Raw genomic sequence first — 24,202 nt, forward strand, 5'->3', positions numbered from 1 at the left:
AGGTACGTCGCCTTACCTAGCAGCCCACGGCTTCTTCAACTGTCATCAGGTCATGCTGGACCATCTCATCACCTGCCAGGTTCTCTGCTGGCCACTGAGCAGCAAGACAGTCCCACTCTGAACTCACAGGTAATGATGGATGCCAGGGAGCCAAAAAGGACACAGGCTGAATTTATTTTCTCATCATCTGTGGAACCTTCATAAGGAGGGTATACTAGAAAACATTTTATGGTTTGGGAAATTGTAATATTCCCTGCCAAGCCATATTTACAGCAGTACACTACATTTGGAGTAAGAGAATGTCTGGGAGTGATTGATATATATTTCAAGCAGAGTATTAAAAACTGCAGTGGTTTCTGTACAGACGCCGCTCCACTCCCGGAGCAAGGAGTGTGCTAGCCCAACAGGAAAGGAAAGGCCTCCAGCTTGCCTTGATCCATTCCAGCTCTGACAGGCTATCCCGCAGTGATGAGAGGAGCACCCGCAAATTCACAGGCCAAGGAATCACTGTGGTTCCCGAAGGACCCAGAGGCAGCAGACCCCGGGATCGCCCGCATTCCGTGCTACAGGGCTCCCCGAGCCGGAGCCAGCCCAGCAAGCTTCACCCTCTCGGAGGCCCCGGGCCAGGCCAGGCAACTCCTCAGTGCTCCAAGTAGACGCTGCAGCCCTCTCGGAGCCGCAGGGCTGGTGCTGGGCAGACACAGAGCAGCACTTTCTGAACTTTGTGCAGAAGGATCGTGGGGCAGGGCCCGGGGCAGAAGGCTGGCTGGGGTGAGATGCTGCGTCCTGTTCTCAGTGTCGCCGACTCCATGGACCACATTTTGAACACTGGATCTCAACTAAATCTACATTAGAGTCACCTGGGGGGGGGATTTCTAGAACCCTACAGAAGCCCGGACACTCTCCTGACTAATTAAATCAGAATGAGGCCCGTGGGGGAATTGGGGTGGGGGTGGGGGTCTTGAGCCAGGCTCAATATTGTTCTAAAACCTCCCGCAAGTCATTCTCACGTGGTCAAGGTGGAAGATAGCTGATTTCAAGTTCAGCTCATTGTTCAGCAGCCCAGCCTCCAAGAAAGAGGGTCCAGGAGGCAAGCCGAGGGAGGTCCTCTGGTTTCACGCCTCTCACTTTTCCCGTCCCCACCGACCGGTCACGTCACATGCTGGCGGCAATTTAGGGCCATCCCTGGTCTTAATGACTACATTCAACACAGGAAATGAGCAGGAACGCTCTTCCTTCTCTGCACCTGACCCTAGGGCCTGAGACAGGGCGGTGTACATGACCACCTGGCAGCGTGCTGGTTCACGAGGATGAGTTTTACTTCCTCTCTCTGACCCAGAAGGGACACTAAATAAGCAAAAAAGCGAAGGGGAGGCCCGCAGTCCGGCACAGTCCATGACTGAACAGCGCTCAGCCCTCCTGTGAGCGGTGGTCTGCTGTGGATCGAACAGCCCCAAGAATGAGCCAATGAAGCAAATACAGCTTCTTCCAAATTCTTAACGGCAAAAAAAAAAAAAAAAAAAACAAACAAACAAAAAAAAAAACTGCAATTTTCTTGCAGTAGGTGGGTTGGATTCAAGGCATTCAGGTTATGAAAGTGGCTGCTTCTTGGTTCTGACCAAAAGAATACACAAGCACAGTCAGAGAGTTGAGCATTTTTATCCTCCTTTTCAACCTACAAAGTGTAAAATGTTCATAAAAGGTGTTAATAAATACAGTAAGGCCTCAGGTGGTCACTGAGTGGGAGACTCTGCTTTCTAACTTACTAGCTGGTGATCAGAATCTCTAAAACCAAAAGACATTCACTATCTTCCAATGAATGACGCAAAACATTAGCTTGCCCCAGTTTTCTTCCCCCATTCAATGTATCTCTGTACAATCTTCCTTCTTCCTATGTCTGCTGGATGAAGAATGATATAAAAATTTTTTGACAGGTTAAGGGAATGCAATTGATTGGCATGACCTGAACATGTTTACTTTTTCAGTAAAAAGCTCTGAGTCTCCTGGACAATTAGTAAGGCAGCTTACAAATAAATAAAGCTCGACCAAGGGGCTTCAAAGCTCATGAAACAGTGAGGAAGGCAGCAGAATGTATTGAGGGAAGGGACCAGTGAAAGGTGAGCTTAAATACATTGTGAATGGGAGGCAAGGCCTCCGGAAGAAAGTCAACTAGCTACACATACGTCATCTCATCTTGCACGAAATACCCACGAAGGTCTTCTCTGGGGACCCTCCTGTTATGCCCTCGGGATAAATCCTCAGGACCAGGGTGGGAGAAGACTGAGGGCCTCCCCATCACTTAAGCGGAAACTGGCCATCCGAACAGACCGCCGCCAAGCATCTGTCTGGATCTCCCAGCCCGTGAATTAAACTGGCAGCCCTGGTCCCCCGGGCCCGAGGACTGCCCACAACGGAGGAGCAGAGAGGGGCTTTCTTGCAAGAGGAGGAGAGCAGGCTGAGAGTCATCTCCTTCCTGGGTCCCTCTAGATGGACTCCAGAATCCAGTCGCCACCGGGGAGCCGGGAGCCGGGCAGCGGCAGGTCCCTCGGAGGGCCCCGCCCCCTCCCATCCTGGAGGGGGCTCTGCTCGTGGAAGTACTCCTCGTCCTCCTCGAAGAAGCCGTTCTCCAGAGCGTAAGTGCCGTCCGGGCTGGATGCCGCCTGGCAGGCCCCCTTGTATTCCTGGATGGACTCGTAGAGGCTGTACAACTGGCAGAGCAGGGACATGTCCAGCTGTCGCAGGCCGACCTTGAGGGAACGGGTGGGGGGAAAAACAGGAAATCAGCACTGCCTTTCACTTTTAGTTGCCCACGTAGCCAGCCAGCCGCTCATGCCAAACACATTCCTTCCCAGCCAAACACATTCCTTCCCAGCGGCAGACGACTCAGGGCATCCCTTGAATGCGCTGGCTTTCCCGTTTTGAGAAAACCTTAATTATGCGACGCCCACACCTCAGACATTACTCAATGACTCGGGGAAGGACCACACCTGCGGGGCAGCAGGCCCCAGCCTGCAGAATCCCGCTCCCCCCGCCGCCCCCCTCCCCGCCCCCGGCGCTCCGGCACGCCCTGCGGAGCAACAGCACTGCACATTCTGGAAGCCCCAGCTGGCTTCACTTTGGGCGCCAAGATGCAAGGCTGTCATTTCCTCCGGCCACAATCAGATTCCAAGAAGATCCGCGCGTGCCTTTCCTGCAGTCATTCTCTACTCCCTGGGTCAGGAGTCCCCTTGCAGGGCCAGTGGCTCACCGATCAGTGTTACACACTGTCCCCCGGGCACCTGCCCTCTGCCCAGCTCAGTCTGCAGGCTCACAGGTGGTCAGACTCCCTCTCCTTCAAACAAGGGTCAGCCTTCCCCCGAGATGGTTGTGCAATCACTCCCCAGAGTGAGTAAGTCTAAGTAAGACCTGGGGCCTCTACAGATTCTCCTATTTTCACAAGTGGGGACAGAACAAAGAACACTGAAAAGCCACATATTGCTTTATCTGCAAGTCCCTCCCTTCCCCAAGGCCCACCCCAGGGAAAAGGGCACAGCCAGGACAGGCAGTGCATCGTTTCCATCCATCCCAGACAGAAGGGCTAATCCACTGCCTAGAGACGCCGCCTAGACCAGTGCGGCCACGCTCTCCTGTGCGCCAGAGTCACCTGGGGATCTCGTTAAGCCTGCAGACCCTGACCCAGCAGGTCTGGACCACTGGTGTCGGTGACACTGGGCAATGCTGCCAGGAGGCCGACCGTGCTGAGTCCAATGGAAGAAACTCTAAACAAGACGCTGGGAGACCTGCCTCTGCTTCTTGGCCCTTGAGAAAGTTATCATCTCTATGCCTTTGCTGATGTTAAAAAGGAATAATTTCTCTTACAGGGCTATTGGGAGGATTAAATGAAATATATATATATATATATTATTATGTATATTAAATGGAATACCAGCCATTTTATTAAGCAGGAATCAAATGCCTCCTGTGTACTAGGCATGAGGCTCCAGCACTCAAGATGCATGAGAATGAGCACCCAGGACAACACAGAGTGTCGGAGGGTTTCGTCTTCAGTTACCCAGCGATGAGATTTTCCACACGAGGGAAGAAGCGTTCATTCATCTGGTGACAAGACTGGGCTGTTAAATTCCAGGTCACTCTGTTCACCATCAGCCACTGGGATTTTACTACAGCTGAACAGACCAGAGAAACAGAGCCAGCTGACGCTGACTTAGCATTCTAGCTAAGACGCTCCAGGGAGGACTTCCAGCTGGAGAGGCAGGTCCTGCTGTTTCTGTAGCAGTTTGCCATTGTTCTAGAATTTCTTCCACCCTAATTTTTTTCCTTCCTTACTGAGATATAATTGACACACAGCACTGTATACTTATTTATTTACTAGAGGGACTGGGAATTGAACCTAGGACCTGGTGCTTGCGCTAGGTATGCACTCTACCACTGAGCTATACCTACCCTCCCCGCTAGAACGCCTAAAAGGTTCTCCTAGGAAGAGACCACAAGCTGGGGGCGTGGCCTCCAGGCCCAGCCCTGCCACTTTCAATGGATTTCTGGGGGCTCTGGTCCTCAATTTGCCTATGAATGGAGGATTTAGATCAGATAATCTGTGGCTTCTCAAACACTGAGACTCTGTCATAAATCACTGCTTCTTAGTCCCAAATGAATGGCAGCCGCCTAGGAGAAACAGTTTCCTGAGCTGTTCTGAGAGGACAGACCTGACCCCACGGTATCCTCCTCTCAAAAGTACACCTCACACGGCCAGAATGGCCATCATTAAAAAGCCCACAAATGATAAATGCTGGAGAGTCTGTGGAGAAAAGGGGACCCTCCTACACTGCTGCTGGGAATGTAGTTTGGTGCAGCCACTATGGAGAACAGTATGGAGATTCCCTAAAACACTAAAAATAGACTTACCCTGTGATCCAGCCATCCCACTCCTGGGCATATATCCGGAGAAAGCTCTAACTTGAAAAGCTACATGCACCCCAGTGTTCACAGCAGCACTATATAATAGCCAGGACATGGAAACAACCTAAATGTCCATCGACAGATGACTGGATAAAGAAGATGTGGTATATATATATGTATAATGGGATACTACTCATCCATAAAAAAGAATGCAGTAATGCCATTTGCAGCAACATGGATGGACCTAGAGATTGTCATACTAAGTGAAGTAAGTCAGAGAAAGACAAATATCATATATCATTTATATGTGGAATCTAAAAAAAAAGATACAAATGAACTTACTTACAAAACAGAAAGTCACAGACGTAGAAAACAAACTTATGGTTACCAAAGGGGAAGCGGGGAAGGGATAAATTGGGAGTTTGCTATTAGCAGTTACAAATTATTATATACAAAACAGATAAACAACACAGTCCCACTGTAGAGCACAGGGAACTGTAGTCAATACCTTGTAATAGCCTATAATGAAAAAGAATATATATGTGTATGTATAATTGTGCTGTACACCAGAAACTAACACAACATTGTAAATCAATTACACTTCCATTTAAAAAAAAAAGGACACCTTGAACAGGGAAGCCAGGGGGAAGCCAAGGGGTGACCAGGTGGCCACAATGTCCCGCTGTTGGGTCAGACACCATCAGTCTTCTCCCTGATTAGTATGAGCCTGTGAGTGTGTGTGTGTGCACGTGAGGACACATGTATGTGTGTATTTCGGGAGGAAAAGTAGGTCCTGGCACTTGTGTTTTAAAACTTGCCCAGATGATGCTGAAGTCCAGCTCCAGTAAAGAACCAAGGTTCTTGATATAAATATCTGTCTGCCTCTCCCAGGACACATCTGTTCACTGTCCTGAGAGAAGTGACTCTCCGGGAGCAGCGCAGAATCCGGGTACCGGCTCTGGGCTCTGCCTGCTACCACTGCTGCCTGTCTCATTGTTTTCCACGCTGCTAGCCTGCGGGGTCTCACCGTGGATGGGAATGGCAGGTACCTCGGGGTGGGGCTCCAACAAGGGCAGCACCCCATGTACCGCCCTGACCTCCATCCCCCACTCCATCCTGAATCCGGAGCGAGACCCCGGGCTGGCCAGGTGGGGCGAGGAGCTGCTGCAGCCACACAGGATGCTCGCTCCCCAGCAAACCTGCTTTGTCAGGAGCCCAGTGGTAACTGCAGACTCTCAAGGAGGAAAGGACCTCACATGTCCTACTTCGAACCCCAAAGAGGAGGAACTTCCAAACCAGCTCATTCATTTGAAACAGACGTAACTATTGTTTATACAAAGTCCAAATCTTCCAGCCTGGAAGTTGTACAGAGCCTTCAATGCTGGGTGTAACTGTTGCACATATAAATGTAATGACTTTCTTAACCACCTTCTAAACATTTGAAAATAATCTCATTCCACTGGTCCAACCCCCTGAAAGAAACAATTTGTCTTCAATTTGTCTTCTCCAAGCCAATATCCTCAGCCCTTCAACTACTCGTAATGATGTTCTGTTCCATTAACCATCGAGTCCTTTCCTCTGGACTTGCCAAGACTGGTCCACAGCTTCCCGATCGGAGTACAACAACCAAGCCACAAGATGCAGACTCAGCAAAGTCACATGTCTCTACCCTCTCTAGGATTTCACACATACAAGGAATATAAACTTTAATAAAGGAAATCACGCCTTCCAGAGTCACACCCACATTTGCTCCAAAAGTCGTGGGAAACAATCACCTAGAATCCTGGAGATGCTGCTACTGGGTCACTCTGATCCCGGCAGGGTTGGGTGATTCCAAGACCACTTTCCACTCGGGAGTGAATAAGGGACAAAGAGAGAAGTAGCAGGAGCGACATGCTCTCGGCCGGGGTCTGACCTTCCTGGGCCGGCTGGAGGCGGGCGCGGGGGAATCAGGAGCCCGGACCCCAGGGCCCTGTCTACAGCCCCCGCCCGGTTGCAGAGGCTGACTTCCCACGACGCCCTGCTCCTCCCAGGGCGCGGTTCCAGGCTGTTCTGCTTGGGTTGCTGTTTCCACGGCATTCCCAGGCCCATGTGGGTGACGCTCCAGGCGGGGAGTCGGATGCCATGGAACTTTCTGCATCGCAGCCGCCTGGCGACTCCCAAAGCTGCCTTGTCACTGGGTGGAACACCGGCCTAGAAACCAAGTCTGACCCGCCCAGGAATCCAGCACGGTCTCGCACACGCCTGTTACACAAGCCAGCGGAGGCCAAGCCTTTGGACTAATTTAACAGGCATTTAAACACACACGCACGTGCGCGCGCATGTCCACACCCCGCCTGGTGTCTCAGGACCTCCTCCTTCGAGGACTAGGTTAAACGTCCTCTAATTCACCAGTGATCCCCCAGAGGAGCTGGAGGACATGAGGGAAGTGGCCACAGGCACAACCCCGGCTTCCCAGCCGGGACATCTCTCCCTCGGCGGTCGTGGTTTAACCCTTCAGTTGAATTTTCTAGACGTGAGGTGCCAATCCCGAGGTGGCGTCCCATAATCTGGTCTGAATCTATTCTCCCCTACCCGCACCTGATGCAGCGGTCAGGTTGAGCCCCTTCTCCCTGACTGTCCCCCCGCTGTCCCCACCACATCTGTCAGAGCCTCCTTTCTCACCTGACCCCCCACCAGCTTCTCCTCCACGCTTAAGACTTGGATGGACTCAGCCACCAGCGTCACTCGCTCCCCGCTTGCCTTCTCTTCCCGTCTCTACCTCCTGCTGCAGCGACACACACGTCTTCCCTCTCCTAACAGAGGACAAGCGCATCATGCAGCGACCCCCTCCCTTTGGACCTGCAACACCAGAGTACCCCGAAGAGGAAACTCTCAGATCCTGATTGATCAAAGGACAGCACTGTGCTGTGGGGACGTAGGATGCCCTCCCGGAGAACACCTGGCAGTGGGTTGCGCAAGAATCCGCAGGTCCCTGATTCCACCCCAAAGGCAGCTCTTTGGGCACAGAACACCCCAAGGTGCCCCTGAGGACGGCCGCAGGCCACGTGAGTCTCATCAAAAAAGCACTCACCTCTTGCTTGATGGGAGAAGGCACAAAACCAGGTCTCCCTCCCGAGCGCTCATTACAGTGTCGCACCATCTGCAGCTGGGAGAGACTTGGGACACACCCAGAAGGCAGGCTCTCAACCCTGAAGGAGAGGGTCTGGGCATGTGGGAAGGGGAGGGGAGCGCCAGTCAAGAAGACTCGCCTGCAGCTATGTTTTAGGACATGATGAAGTCACGACAAACAAGAACTTCTCCTCCTTCCAGGAAAAAGAGTGTTGGGGCAGGTGGTGGGGAACGTGCCCTCAGCAAGCCCACGGACCCCCACCACTGCCCTTATTCCACAGGGGAAGGCTGCCACCTCAGAGATGTGTTCCCACGTGTCCCAGAAGGATGGCTGACTCCCTGCATCACAGCTGGATTCAGAACACACGGTTCTCTCTTGAAAGCACAGCTGAAACATTCAGTTAGGCTCATGTAAGAAAAATACAGAATTCTAAGACTCTGTAATCTGTAGACCCTTATTCCAGACCTCCAAGACAATCAAGAACAATCAACCAGTTTCCATGGCTTTCAACCGTCGGCGTGATTCCTTCCTCACTCTGTTCAGGCTTCCTGCTTCCTTCCTGATCTTTTCCCACAAACACAGCTGTCGGTACCCCTCCTGCTGCACACACAGGTGGCTCACCAACCCACAGCATCTCCAACAATGGGGCCGAACAGTCCTGTTTCCAGAATTCACAATGTGCTGGCCACGTGAATGCACCTCCATCAGGGTGGAGGCTCCCAGCTGGGCTTCAGGCCACTGAGTCTCTGACTATCTTTGCGGGGTGCTGTCGGGAGGAAGTTCTCCCTGACTTCCAGATGACAATAGAAGCATTACCATTAGGATGCAAGGCTTAGCAGATGAAAGAAAACTTGAATGGGAAACGTCTGTGGATTGGAAACAAAGCATCAGGGAAAACTTTCGGATATTTTTTAGAAGTAAAACATTGTTTTTAAGAAAAACAGTCCGGGGATTGCCAACATGGCAGAGTAGAAGGATGCTCGCTCACCCTCTCCCACAAATACACCAAAAATTACAACTACAGACAGATCAGTTCACACAGAACACCCAGAGAACTTTGGCAGAATATCTCTTACTTTGAAATACAAGAAGATTCCTCACAAAAATGGATAAACAACAAGTGTATACTGTATAGCACAGGGAACTATAGTGAATATCTGGTAGTAACCTATAATGGAAAAGAATATAAAAATGAATATATATGTATATGTATGACTGAAACATTACGCTGTCCACCAGAAACTGACACACTGTAACTGACTATACTTCAGTAATAATTTTTTTAAAAAAAGAAAAATTGTCTGTTTTATTAAAGAAACTGAAAGTAAAAGTTGGGGTAATTCCCTAGGACGGTTATGAGACATAAAAGCAACTCCTTCCCAAATATAGCAATGAATAGAAAGCAGAACAAACATGCAGGCAATGATCTTACTTGTTCCTGGTTCCTGGGCTGAGATCACTCTGCAAGGAGCCACCCCTGTCCCCTGCCAGGCCACTGTCTCCTATCACTTCAATTCCTCAACCTAAGATGAAAAATACCCCATCTCACAGACGGCCAGGGTAGTCTAGATCAAAAGTTAAGCTAAAGAATCAGAAATTATACTACAGGGAGCCCACACATATGGGGACAGGTGCAGAAAGTCTGTTACAGGCATGCAATGAAAACCGAACACGGACCAACACACACTGTCAGGTACAAAGGTTCAAGGTACATAACAGCCTGCTTAGTACGATCATCTCACTTTATACATATAGGCACACACACGTGGAGGCTTCTAACTGGAAGGGAAAATGCCTGTTAGTAGAATTTCCCCCTTTTGGAAAGTGGGACTGGATACTTACAGCTTTCTGTACTGTATGAAGTCAGCTGCGGTGCAGCAAGCTGCCGAGGTCACAGGCGACTTGACTTTTTGGCTTTTCTGAAGTTTCCAGATTTCCTACTATGAACACATACTGACTCACAAGGAGAGACCGTCTAAACTTGTCTTTTTAAAACATAATGTACGCTGTTGGCGGGAACACAGTTTGGTGCAGCCACTATGGAGGGCAGTGTGGAGATTCCTTAAAACACTAAAAATAGACTTACCCTATGATCTAACAATCCCACTCCTGGGCACACATCCAGAGAAAACTTTAACTTAGATACATGCACCCCAGCGTTCACAGCAGCACTATATAATAGCCAAGACATGGAAGCAGCCTAGATGTCCATCGACAGATGACTGGATAAAGAAGATGTGGTATAGTTATACAATGGAACACTACTCAGCCATAAAAAAGAATTAAATAATGCCATTTGCAGCAACATGGATGGAACCAGAGTATCATACTAAATGAAGTAAGCCAGAAAGAGAAAGAAAAACAGCATATCACTTATATGTGAAATATAAAAGAATGACACAAATGAACTTATTTACAAAACAGAAACAGACTCACAGACATAGAATACAAACTTACGGCTACCAGAGGGGAAAGGAGGTGAGGAGGGATAAGTGGGAGTTTGGGATTTGCAGATACACACTACTATATATAAAATAAATAAACAAGGTCCTATTGTATAGCACAGGGAATTATATTTCAATATCTTATAACAGCCTATAATGAAAAAGAATATGAAAAGGAATATATACATGTATAACTGAATAACTATATTCTACACCAGAAATTAACACAACCTTGTAAATTGACTATACTTCAATTAAAAAAAGAAAAGAATAAGTAACCAAAAAAAAAAGAGTCATGAATGAGTAAGAATTCACGATGAATGGCTTATAAATTTATTTTAGACAAGACTTAGTAAATGCCCCAAATTTAATCAGGGTGTCTAGTCTGCATCCACAGGACTGGAATGTAATAAAGGCAGCAGTGACTTAATGGATTGTAAGCTGATTTCTAAATAAAGGATGTGTTGACAGAAAGGCGCTGACCTGCATACTGTTTAGAAAAGGAAAACCAAAGAGAAAGTCTTCATCGGTGATGAGATCTGGTAGAGAACGGGCTATTAACTCATCTGCCCGAGCTGGACAGAGGTGCCCCTGCAGGGCCCCAGGCTCCCTGGTGCACTGTGATTCTGGCCTCACTAAGCACGCTTCTGACCGTCATGTGGCTCCTGCCCTGAGCAGAAGCACACTGATGCCATTGGGTCAGCCTGTCTCTCGTTAATACTGTAGCCACACCAAGCTGAGGGCTGACTCAGAAGATCCACTGTGATTCAGAGACAGAAAACAGATCAGGGTGCAGACCCAAAGCTCAGCCCACCTCTACACCCTCCCATAAATGCCTTGACTAGGAAAGGCAGTTTGAGTTGAGTTTTCTGCTTACGGCATCCACAGTGATGGATGGAGCCCATACCATGACTCAACGGTTCTCATAAGGACATTCTTGTTTATCTAAACTAACCAATTAAGCCCATTTCCTCTCATTCTGTCCTAGGCATAGGTATAGAAAAGTGATCAACCATTTGCTTTGAAAGAAAGTCTTTGCACATTCTTTTACTCCCCCCACCCCGCCACTACAAAAATAAAACATTCTAACTGTATTAAAAATGCAATGATTCTCCAATAGCTAAGACATGGAAGCAACCTAAATGTGCATGGACAGATGACTGGATAAAGAAGTTGTGGTATATTCATACAATGAAATACTATTCAGCCATAAAAAAGAATGGATGGAACTGGAGAATGTCATTCTAAGTGAAGTGAGCCAGAGAAAGAAAAACACCATATAATATCACTTATATGTGGAATCTAAGAAAAGGAAACAATGAACTTATTTACAAAACAGAAACAGACTCACAGATGTACAGAACAAACTTTGGTTTACCAAAGGGGAAAGGGGAGGGGGATAAATTAGGAGTTTGAGATTAGCAGATACACATTACTATATATAAAATAGATAAACAACAAGGTCCTACTGTAGAGAACAAGGAACTATATTCAATATTTTGTAATAACCCATAATGGAAAAGAATATGAAAATAACTATATACATGTAAAACTGAGTCACTATGCTGTACACAAGAAACTAACACAACATTGTAAATCAACTGTACTTCAAATAAAAAAAGAAAAATGCAATGGCTCATAATTATATGAACCAGTCTTCCCTGCTTCCATGTTAAAGCAGCACCCTTCACATGTTTTGGTCTTAGGACTCCTTTACACTCTTAAAATTATTGAGGGTCCCAAAAACCTCCTGTTTATGTGGGATATACTTCTCAATAGGTACCTTATTAATAACTACAGCCAAAAAACTTCAGTATTAATCCATTCAAAAATAATATAACCATTATATGTTAACATAAATAATATTTTTATGAATGATGTTTTGTAAATCTTTTTAATGTCTGTCCTATCTGCTTCTGCACATCACCCTTTGTGACCTGCTGTTTTGGTTGAAGTAAATTTGCCTTCACACAGACAATGTAACTGGGGGTAAAAAGGAGCATTTTAATAGACTTTCAGGTAACTGTGGGTATTTTCTCTTTGACATCATCCTTAGGCTGACTGCAGTGTGGAATTTGAAACTGTGCCAATGAACTTTTCATATCGTTACATTAAAATCCACCAACCTCCCACTCTGAATGGCTCTTTGAACCGCGCGTGACTCTGCAACATCAAACATGTTACTTGAGAAATGCGGAAAACTGATGCACTGAATTATTCAGATCTTCCAATTGTTGATACATTTCCTTAGGTACTACTGTAAAAACTCACGTGTCAATATGACCACCACATAATTATGGACCCTCAAAAGAATCTGGGGACCCTGGGTGTCCTCAGACCATACTCTAAGAACCACTTTCTAAAGATACCCACTTCCAGCTGTTTAGCATGTGTCCCTCAAGACACTGTTCATATCCAATTTGTTTTGTAGCTACAGTTACCACATACACAAAGGTACACACGTACTGCTTTGTAACTTACTTTTCCGGACTGTGAACATCTGTGTTCATTTACATAGTTACCACATGCTTTTCCACAATTGCATAGGACTCCATCACTATGATATATTATTATATGACACTCATATATCATGCAAAAGATATCCATGTACAAGCATTGTTACTCACTTGTGTGACTATTTCTGTAAGATAAACTTAGAAAAATGAAATTGCAGGGGAGAAGGCCGAGAAGCAGAATGGATTGCCTTTCTTTCAATTCATCCCAATCCTGGGGCCGCAAACAGCAGACCATTCATCCAGGATGTGCGTACAAGGTCTGAAAGTCCATTACCCAAGATGAGGAACGCCAACATGCTGCTGCTGATCTGAACACCAGGTGGGACCGGAGGGGAGAACACAACTTACTAATGAGTTACGTTGGAACTCAACACGCATTGCAAGTTAGCCTGTATTTTGTCAGCTTCTTGAATGATATCCAATGAATTGGCCTCTCTGTAAGAGTAGATGCAATTAAGGAAGAAAATCTGAGGCTAAAAATCAGAAAACTGAGTTCTTGGACAATATATAGAACACTTCACATCAGCAATGAGTACTTTTTAGACAACTGACAGAAAAAGCAAGAGAAAGTGGCTGGTGTCCATTCTGTTTCACGGTGTTTATTTCCCCAAACCCTCACCATCACTGCGATCATCCTTTTCAGTTTTTGCTGATCTTCTAGGTAAAACATGATACCTTATTGTTTTAATTCGTTTATCTGTGGTCACAAGGAACGTTAAACATGGGCAGGTGAAGCACTGGCAGGTCCTCTTTAACCGTATGAACTTGGTTATTTTATCACCAATTCTAAGCACAGTCAACAACCTAAGAAAAAACCAAACACCCTCTTTCCAAGGTTTGCTTCTCCGTGTGTATTTTGGTAATCTTCCGTAGCTCAGCCTCCCCAGGCTGGGACAGGCCTGGCATGCCACAGGGGTTACTCCTCCCCTAGAGAGCAGTGATCAGAGGACAGAGCCTACGCCCTTACCTGCACCCTACTTCTCCAGCCAAGGACAGCACCTCCCTCCCTGAACCCTGGAAGACAGGATTCTCGCACCAGCAAAACCAGGCCAGCCCACGGCTCTTAGGACCAGTCAAGGAAGTGAACAGAAAGTGCTCACCAACCCTGGGAAGGCCACCTCTCCTAATGAATTTCTGTAGAACCACCAGGAAGTCTCAGGGTTCTTCCCGTCTGCAAAGTTCCTGGGGGAGAATGAACATCTCTGTGTTGTGTCTGTTGGGGAATGAATGAGCTACAGGAAAGACGGAGCGACCTTTGAGAAGGAGCAGTCTTTGTGAGCCCTGCCTACGTACCACTTGGAAACGTGGGCAAAGATGGAGGTGAACAGGCAGCCGGGGCTCTGGAGAAACGACACTGAGCAAGAGAGGGCCAATACCTGAGCCGCCAGCCTCAGGGCTGCTTTCCTGCTCGGGGGCTCTGTGGTCTGTCTGTAAGATGTCCTACCCAGGATCGTGAAAAATTTAGCTTCTCACATTGGGGCCTGAAGTCCCTGCAGAGTTGAGGTGGGCTTTCCAGGAGCAAAACCGCAAAGCTCCCGACAGCTACTGGATGCGAGTAATTGCATGAGGACCACAGTCCTCTTCCAGAGCCCTCTCTGGACATCCTTGCCCACCCAGCCTTGAAGATCTATAGCCATGTTGGACGTGGGCCCGGAGCAGGGGACACCGATGGCTGCAGGATGCAGAGAGGCTCTGTAAATGAAGAGGTCCCCAAAGTGCCAGCAACTGGGGCACTTTTACAGTCATGCTTCAGAGTTTGCCTTTCACCAAAAGGGGGAGAAAAAGCAGAAGGCTTGTGCTATTCATGAGATACTTCTGAGTTAGGAAAAATGTGAATCTATAGTTTCTACAGGGAGGTACAGTGACAGATAAAAGTTTAAAGTGGTATAAAAAACTATCTTTCAGTCCTTTACACCTTCAAATCGTGGGACTATGTGTATTACTTACTTAGCGATAACCTCCAAAGTGAATGAAACCAGGTCCATGACCCCAGAGACACAAGGGTGCTTTCACATGTACAAACTACCGGAAAGACATTCAGTTTTTGCTTTTATTGGGTGGATACTGAGATGGGGAGAATTAGGCTCTAAAGTCTTTAAGAACCATGTAGACAGCCAAATTCGTGATGGACGGAGTCCAAGAACAGCAAATTTGCTCCCTTCTTCCTTTTCTGCCTCCTGTTCTTTGCATGAAGTGGATTCACAACAGGCAGGCAGAGCTGTGCAAAGGTCCGGGGGCACCAAGCACACTGCATTAGGTAGACCTTGCTCCTGTGCCCGCATTATTTTATGACAAAGCAAACTTCCATTGGCACTGTAAAAGTCCATAAAAACACGAGGGGAATAGAATTATACTGCTAAGGCCAAAAGGATCCTTCATGGCATGTAATTGTCATTTTCCCAATAGGGAATCTGTAGCCTAAAATAATAAAGACGCTTGCCCAAATCATATCACAGAATTTAATAACAGAATTCAAGCTCTTGATGCCTCGTTCCTGAGCTTCCCAACATTTTTTCCACCTTTTTTTTTTAATTTGCACTTTTTAAAATTGAAGTATAGTCAGTTTACAATGTTGTATCAATTTCTGGTGTACAGCATAATGTTTCAGTCATAAATATACATACATGTATGCATTTTCATATTCTTTTTCACTATCGGTTACTACAAGATATTGAATATAGTTCTCTAACTTCCCAGCTCTTTTTTTTTTTTTTTTTTTTTTTGCTGGATGGGGGGAATATAATTAGGTTTATTTATTTAGCTAGTTTTTTTTGATGAATGCACTGGGGATTGAACCCAGGACCTTGTGCATGCTGAGCATTTGCTCTATCACTTGAGCTATACCTTCCCCACCTCTAACGTCCCAACTCTTAAAGAGCTTGGTGAAAATGCAGATTCTGCCTTCTCCCAGATTCTGATTCTGGAGGTGTAGGAAGGGGCCCAGGAATCTGCATTTTAGCAAGCAGCACCGGGGATTCCAGGGCCAGTGGTCCATTTGGGGAACACCACGATAAACCATGCTGATGAGAAGACCAGTGAAAACAAAAGGACAATAATAAAGGTCACTGGACATCCCCAGTCTCCTCTGATCAGCATCAATCAAGAATGCTACATTGGGAGCCAATGCTCTTATTTCCAGAAGGTATTTCACAGGCCTGACTCAAGACTGGACCTCCACCATAAACCCGTCTAAAGACTCAAACCCCCCCTCTGAGGCACCGGCTTCATGTGTGGGTGGGGACTGAGCTCTACTGGGATTTGGGCTATTAGAGCGAATGCCTGTCTCGCAGGATACAGTTCACTGCACAAGCCCAGGGGACATGCTGTTGTCTCAACTAAGATGTGGGAAGGATTAAATGCTGCTGCTCTCAGAAATCAAACCCTTTTCCTCAGATTAAATTCTTCACCCAAGCCACCGCAGTTCAGGAACTGTAAAGTTCTGTGCGCACCACCTCCCACTCATGCGCCGGTAGGTGACCAAAGTAACTGGGGAGTTGGAAGAGTTGGAAGAAAAAAAGAAAAAAAAAAAAAAAAGAAGAGAGACAAAGAGGTTCTGAGTCCAAGCTCCTCGAACCTATTGCTGCTGATTTGAGAAGCAGAACCGAGAATCCTCAGAGATGCTGCCCCGCCATCTCCTGCTCCGCACCCCCTCCCCGTCTGAGGCTCTTTCTGTCTCTATGCTTTCATGTGACTCTTTTGGGGACCTAAGCTTGATGGGCTGATCTTAAGAGGCTGCTGGGGGTTAGTCTTCTATTTCTGCAAACTGTTCTTTCTTTGGGGGATGCCCAGCCCCCACCTCCCATCCAGCTGGTCACACCATCCTAGTGAAACAGCATTCTGCCTTCGGTCCCCACTAGCTGGCCCCGGTTGGCCAGACCTCCCCCCGTCCGAAGCTGGGCCCACTGGCTTCCTTCCACACAGTACTTACAAACTGGAAGAAGCGTGGCTGAAACTGAGAGCATGGATGGTTGGCAGCCACGTTCCAAAATATAAGAAAAAAATGTAAAGGGAAGGCAAGGGGAGGAAGAATACAGGGCCCTTCCTGGGGTCCCTATGAAGCCTGGTTCTCATCCTGTCTCTGCATACACCCAGCCCCGCGACAAGGTTCTCCTCTTGCAAGAGTTGCTTCAAACTGAGTCTCTATCACCCATACAGAGGCTTTGGTCACGAAAAGTGAGAAGTGGTCTACACTACAGCCATCACACTGCTGTAAAGATGCCCGCCTCTGCCAGATGTTATGATCTCCTTATCCCCTGGAGGGCTGCCGTTCATCCCTGTTCATCCCTGTTCATCCCTGTGTCCTCCACAGCACTTTTTCCCTAACAGACACCCGCTAAACATCTGTTGAATAAGATCTAAAAATATTCTCTGATGTTTAAAAAAAAAAAACCAGCAATCTCAGCTTCTTGTTTTAAAGGATGTTTTCAGGTCTGAAGAGCGAATGCCACACCATCTGTGTGGCCCTCGGGACTCCAAATGGGCCCACTGTGGGAGGGGAAGGGGACTCAGCAGCTCAGACAGAACTTCCCCAGGGGGGAGGGGGAGGGGGAAGGTCCTAGGACAGGAAGTGCTGAAACCTGGAGTGGAAGCCAGGACTCAGAGCAGAGCAGGGCGTCGCCAGACATGGGCCAGAACCACACAGGCTCCCCTGGACGCCAGCTTCCCCAGGTTCTGCCCTCGCTGTCCTCTGGATCAGTTATCTCCAGGCCAGACTCTCCCTTGCAGGCTCCAGCCCCACAGTCTGCAATGTCTGACATACCCTTCTGCTGATGTAATGGCAAAGCACCTTCCCCCTTAAGCAGCCACTCCTCCTGACTCTCCTGTGGCTGGGATGAACCCCACTTTCCCAAAGCTGGATTAGCAAGGTTATCATTGCCCAATAACAGCACGCTCTGCCGTTACTGAAGACATTATCATCTATGTTGACCTGGAAAATGTCTGTAGTACGTGCCCCTAAAAGCAGGAAAATGCAATGACTGAACAGGTTCTCGGAGCCAGAGACATCCTATTGAGCTGGTCACCTTAGGTGAGTTACTTAAATTCTGAGTCATATTTTTAAAAATTTATAGACTTTCAGTGCCCATCTCATGGAGAAGTTATAAAAATTAAGTAAGATGATGTAAGGAAAGCGTCACCTCTTGCCCCCCAGGAGACACCCCCAAATATTAACAGTGATTATCTCTAGGTGCTAGGACTGCAATTTTTAATCATTTTGCTTAGCTGCACTTGCCATAAAAAAAACTTAAGTCACCTCTGACCCCTTTTCATCATCATCCCTGACTGTAATATTCAGTCATCTATTCCTACAGATTCTGCTTCAAGGAAGTATCTCCCATTTGATACATTTGTTTAAAAAATAGAAGTGTAGTTGATTTACAGTGTTGTGTTAGTTTCAGGTGTACAGTTTCATGTGATTCAGTTATATATATATATATATATATATTCCTTTTCATATTCTTTTTCATTAGAGGTTATTATAAGATACTGAATATAGTTCCCTGAGCTATACAGTGGGACCTTGTTGTTTATCTATATACTGGTTTGTATCCACAAATCCGACTCCTAATGTGTCCTCCCCTGCTTTGGTAAGCATCAGTGTGTTTTCTGTGTCCGTGAGACCCATCGGATTCCCATGTCACGTTTCCGGGTCCCCACGCGGCTGGAGGCTCTCATCCCCTCTGTGCACACCACTCTAGCACCTCCCTCACCCAGCTCACCCTCCTGCACACCCTGCTCTCAGGTTAACTCCTCTTAGTGCAGCTCTCCTGCTTAACTCCCTCCTTTGCTACTTGAGGCTTTGGCCCTGCCACCCACCTGGCCCCGTCCCCTGTCCTCTCACAGTTGGAAGGACCATGCCTGCGCTATTCCAATGGGAGCATTGGTCCATCCAGCTTTGCTGCTGCTCTCCTGACACCCTATTCCCTTGGTAAAATGTTGTGCCCCTGAGGCCTTCCACATTACTGCTGCTGGAAGCTGGCCCTCTTTCTGTGCTTGCACAGGACTTTCAAAAAAGGGACCGATCACATTCTGCCAGAACGTCTAGTTCCATCCCTTGGCAGAGATTTGACCCCAGGTCTTCAAATTAAATAGATCAACGCCAACTATCGGGCAGATCATTCAGGCATGAACTCCCACTTCTAATCTTGCAAGCCCCCGACCCAGCCAGTGGAAGCCTCAGTTTGAAGTGACCACTCAGACCCCGAATGCCCCAGGTTAGTAAATCTCAAAAAGCCAAAAGACCAGAGTGCTTCTAAAGACCTTGTGACATTGCTTGAAAGGGACTTGTCAAGGCCCTGGAGCCATATTCCATCTTTACCTCGGCTGAATATCAGACAGACCCACGATGGCTGTTTATTTTCCTTGTGCTTCAAATAGTTAGGCTTAGAGAGAGCTCTGGTCAAAGGCGTAATTATGAGGCTGTGGAGGGACCTGGAAAAAAACACTTTCGGGAATGGCACGTTTACTCCAAGCCACCACTTGGGAGTATGCAAGACTCCAGAGCGTGTTTATAAACCAGAGACTGCTTCACAACAGGACCGGCCTGAGGTTTTCCTGTCTCTGTTCCAGTGTGTAACTTAACCGGGACCAGTCTTCCTCTTTCACCCGCCTTTTATGCTGCATCCAAGTTCAGACTGTAAACAGGCTGGGTGTAGAGTCATCTAATTAAAATGCCATTCACTGGCTGTGCAATGCTGGTATCAATGAGTGTTTATTAATAAAGAAAAACTGTTCGCTTGGAATGTAAGTCATTCTGTAAGAGGCTTAAAGAATCCTTTCCTGGAGAATTGGGAATCACTTCAATGGCAGCTGCAGAGTGGGAAGACAATATCTAAGTGATTAAAAAGTGTTAAGGCTGTTTTTCTAGGCTTAATTCTAGTTTTCAGAACAGATATGCTCCTGAAAAAAAAATGCATACAATGAATTTTTCTAGACGATATCTTAATGCACTAGACGCATATTTAAAGGATTCCTAGAATAAAATTTTTGGCAAATTTATTCTTGGGGAGAAAGCAACTTTCATATATTATATTTCCTTACTAAAGTATATATTTACCTGTGCCAGGAACAAGGGAAAATCTGCACTAGGTGAAAGGAATGGTCAGATTTAAAAAGAGAGAAGACGGCAGGGGGAGAGTGATCAGGGGCCAGCAACGGGGGTTAGAAGGAGGAAGTTTTTCTGTTCTCTTCTGAGCTACCCTGTGCCTGGAGAAAGCTGGAGAAGGGCTCCCTGCTACTCAGACCCCTGCCCGTGCTCATATGTCCTGGTCCACAGACGCCTAACGTGCTTCCCAAGGACTGAGACAAACCAAGCCCCATTGTTTGGAGCCCAGAAACAAGCCTCAGAACCCACTCGGGCTTCACCCAGACGGGGAGGACGCACCTCCCCATCTTTCTCCAGCGGGCCTGGGGAATCGGCACACAGCGCGGGGAGGGGTCGCGGTGAGCGATCCGTTTCGGGGCCATCTGTGGGTCGGAGCACCCCGTGGTAATCCGATTCTGCACGCGCCGCCTCCGGCGCGGTGGAGGGGGCTTGAGCTGGTCCAATCTGCTGTCTACATTCGAACGGACAAAAAGCTGTCCCCTTCAGGGCAGGAAACAGCCGCTCACACCTCTCAGGCCCTCGGGCGCAGTGAAGGCCTTTTCCCCCACCGAGGAGGTTGCCCGAACTCTAGGGAAGGGTGACAAGCCGTCCCCGCTCCGAGGCCACGAGCGAGCCCCACGCCGCGCCTCCCGCCACCGGGTCTCTGAGCCAGATGGGGCCGGACTAGGGGCGCCCGGTCTCCGAACAGCTGCCTTTGGAGAGGGGGACCCTCCCTGGGCGAAAGTCCAGTCGTGGGCATAGAGAGGACAAGCAAAAGTGGGTAGTCGAGAGGACAGTGCCCCTCTTTCGGCGCCGGCGCCTCGAGCGAAAGAGCCTGAGACGGGCGGGTGCCGCGGGGACTTCCGGCGAACTTTCCCGGGACGGCGAGCCGGGACGGGCAGGACCCCCGCCCCAGCCCGCGGACCCCCTTACCATCTCCTTGCGCAGCAGGGCCAGCGCGGCGTCCAGGTTGGGAGGCTTGGCGGGCAGCGCCGCGGCCCGTGCCCCGCCGCCTCCGGCGCCCCCGCGGCTCAGCTCGTCCTGGATGCGCGACTTCTGCGCGTACAGCCGCTCCAGGTGCCTCCAGCCCCCCGACGCGCCGCCCCCCGACGCCGAGTGCAGCAGCCCGCTCAGGCTCTTGGGCAGCGGCGGCAGCCCGTCCACCCGCAACCCGCGCACCGAGCCGGCCGCCCCGGCCCCACTCATCCCGCCCGGCCACACCACGCGCCTGCCCGCCGCGGTCCGGGCCCAGGCTCCGCGGCCCGCCCCGTTCCCGGAGGCGCCCCGCCCACCTCCCCTCCTAGCTGCGCGGCCCCGCCCCTCGCCCCGCCCCGCCCCGCCCCGCATGCCCTATCTCTTCGTCCCCGCCCCTCCCTGCGTCCCCGCCCGCGCCCCACCCCCTTGGCGCCCCACCCTCCCGGCTCTCCTGCAGCCCCGCCCACTTATGCCCTGACCCCCAGCGCTTCTGCGCCAAGCCCCGCGTCCCAGTTCACCAGCGATTCCTCTCCCTTGTGCTGCTCTCCCCGTCCTCACCCCTGCGCCCCTCCCCAGGCCCCGGCTCACCATTCCGAGACTCCTGCCTCACCTGCCCGCGCTCCTTGCGGCATCGGGCACTGCGCTGGCCGCCCCACTCCCGGCCAAGTAGGCTCCCCGACCAGCCCCCAAAGATGCTTGTAATTACTGATGAGGGTGGGCCACTTAATACGCGACCTGAGGAGGCCAGCTGGTGCGGGGAGTCGGGGTACAGAGGCTCCCTCTTGGGCGGGCAGGACATCATGGAGAGGGTTTGGCAGTGCTGATTATCCTGCTCGCCGTCACCGTCCCTGGAGGCCAGGATCCATCCAGGGTCCATGCTGATCGACGGGGAGGAGGTCGGACTCTGGCCGCTGGACCCTGCCTGTCCCGGAGGGCAGAATCCAGACCACCTCTGGTTAAGTCTCACTTCCTGCCAGGAGGGCTGGGTCCCCAGACCCAGACCCTGGGTCCAGACCCAGACTGCAGGGCGAGCTGGACTTCTCAGTAAATGGCAACATCCAGTCATGTTGACGGCCACCAAGAAGAGCGCCAGGTCCACTCGCAGAGCTTCGGAACAAGAAAAAACACGTCTTTCAGCCTGGCTGTGGACACGAAGTAATTCTAAATGTGAATGTTAGGAGAGTGAAGAAAAGGATTAAGTTTCAGAAACTACCCATCAACTCTGAGGCAAAAATAAACACTCAGGACTCACATCTCAGAGAGGGAGACAAAAGAGAGCAAAACACCCTCTACCCTTTCAAGGAAGAAGAAAAATGACAGATGCTAGAACCAGATTAGAGACAGAAAAGTTAAAGAGGGACTGATTTGTGGAGACAGTGCTACTGCAGATTAAAAACTAGCATAGTGTGTGTGTGTGTGTGTGTGTGTGTGTGTGTATACAAAGGAATACTACTCAGCCATAAAAAAGAATGAAATAATACCATTTGCAGCAACATGGATGGACCTAGAGATTACCATACGAAGAGAAGTGAGTCAGGCAAGGAAAGACAAATACCATATGGTATCACTTATATGTGGACCCTAAAAAAAAAAAAAAACACAAGCAAACTTACTTACAAAACAGAAAGACTCACAGACGCAGAAAACAAACTTGTGGTTACCAAAGGTGAAATGGGAGAGGGGTAAATTAGGGGTTTGGGATTAGCAGATATAAACTACTATATACAGATAAACAAAAAGGTCCTACTGTAGAGCACAGGAAACTATATTCAATAGCTTGTAATAACCTATAATGAAAAAGAATATATATATGTATGTATAACTGAATCACTCTGCTAGACACCAGAAACTAACACAACATTGTAAACCAATTATAGTTCAATAAAATAAATAAAATTTTAAAACTAATGCAGCGTATACAGAGTGGATAACTTTATTGCTCACTGATTATTGGTTTTACTTATAAAAGAGACTTCACTGTTCTAAATACATTCAATAGGATCATAATTATAAAGTGTTCTGAGCACTTCAGACACTCAACATAAAAGAGCCCTGCACTGTTGTGGGATTTTGGCCCCTTTAATCTGCCACCCCACAGAGCCCTCTCCAGAATCAGTGCTTGGCAGGAGCTCTCACTGGCTCCTGGCAAGTGGGTGAAACCAGCGTGGAGAAGCCCCAGGGCAAGCAGTGTGATTTGAGGGTATCAGGAAAGCTTCCCACTCCACCCAGTGCCCAGAATTTTCCACCTCATCACAATGCCTCATCTTCCACTAATTGCCTACTTACATTTCCAGATTTCAGGTATTCATTCATTCCTGTATTTAAACAGTGGGTGTCTGGGAGAGTTGCAGATTTGCTTGTGTAGGAGTAAGGGAGGGAAAGGGATGGTACATTTGACCTTTCGTTCACACCCTGGCATGAATTCCTTTAACTTCATGTGTCATGTTGCTGTCTATCCTGCAGGAGCTAGCAGAAATCTCTGGAGTGAGGTGATAGGAGGTTCGGTTATGTGATGGTGCAATTAGAAAAGAAGTAATTTCAGAGCATCAGGGCACTGAAATCATTTGAAAGCACATACTGGAGAGGATTACGGTTGGCAAGAAGGAAAGTGGAGTGGCGCCAGCTGGATGGCAGCACCTTGTCTCTGGTATTAGACCAAGAAGGACAGTTTACATGATGCCAACCCTACAATTTTAGACGTAGGCTCTTTGTTCTGATACCTACTTAATGAATGGGACACATTGAAATAGTCCCATTTATATCAACAAGTAACATCCAGTGTGAATAGAAATTTCTACAGAATTTCTGTAGTACTGATTAAGACTTTATTTGTATAAACCCAAAATGTAATTATGCAAGAGTTCACCAAATATTTTTATATCCATGGGCATGTTAGGCAGTAGCTGCTTATTCAAAGGCAAAATAAATATCAGATATCTTTTAAGGTTTGTGCTTATAACAGGAATGAAGTAATTTAAAACAAAAAAACTTCAGAAAATATGTGGTTTTGCTTTCATTTAATTCTGAAACACCAGCATTCTGACCTCAAACCAGAATGAACTCCAGCCATCTCCTACTCAGCTTAATCAGCCTTTTTTTCACCCCCCTCTCTCTCTTTTGTTTAATTTTGTTGTTCACGGGCTCTTGGAAGTCAGACCACACAGACTTTTAATTCAGT

The 24,202-nt window shown here is 48.2% G+C and overlaps 1 protein-coding gene across 1 annotated transcript; it reads right to left on the reverse strand.

The window, feature by feature from the left end:
• Positions 1–1,643: 1,643 nt before the first annotated feature.
• On the reverse strand, positions 1,644–21,300 carry FAM89A (family with sequence similarity 89 member A). Its single transcript, XM_031460862.2, has 2 exons — positions 20,983–21,300; positions 1,644–2,747 (listed from the first exon to the last, which is right to left on the reverse strand). Exons 1-2 carry the CDS (start codon positions 21,253–21,255, stop codon positions 2,484–2,486), a joined length of 537 nt encoding a protein of 178 aa, XP_031316722.1. The 5' UTR covers positions 21,256–21,300; the 3' UTR covers positions 1,644–2,483.
• Positions 21,301–24,202: the final 2,902 nt, after the last annotated feature.

Source organism: Camelus dromedarius, chromosome 8, assembly GCF_036321535.1.
Source record: "Camelus dromedarius isolate mCamDro1 chromosome 8, mCamDro1.pat, whole genome shotgun sequence".
NCBI classification, from domain to species: domain Eukaryota; kingdom Metazoa; phylum Chordata; class Mammalia; order Artiodactyla; family Camelidae; genus Camelus; species Camelus dromedarius.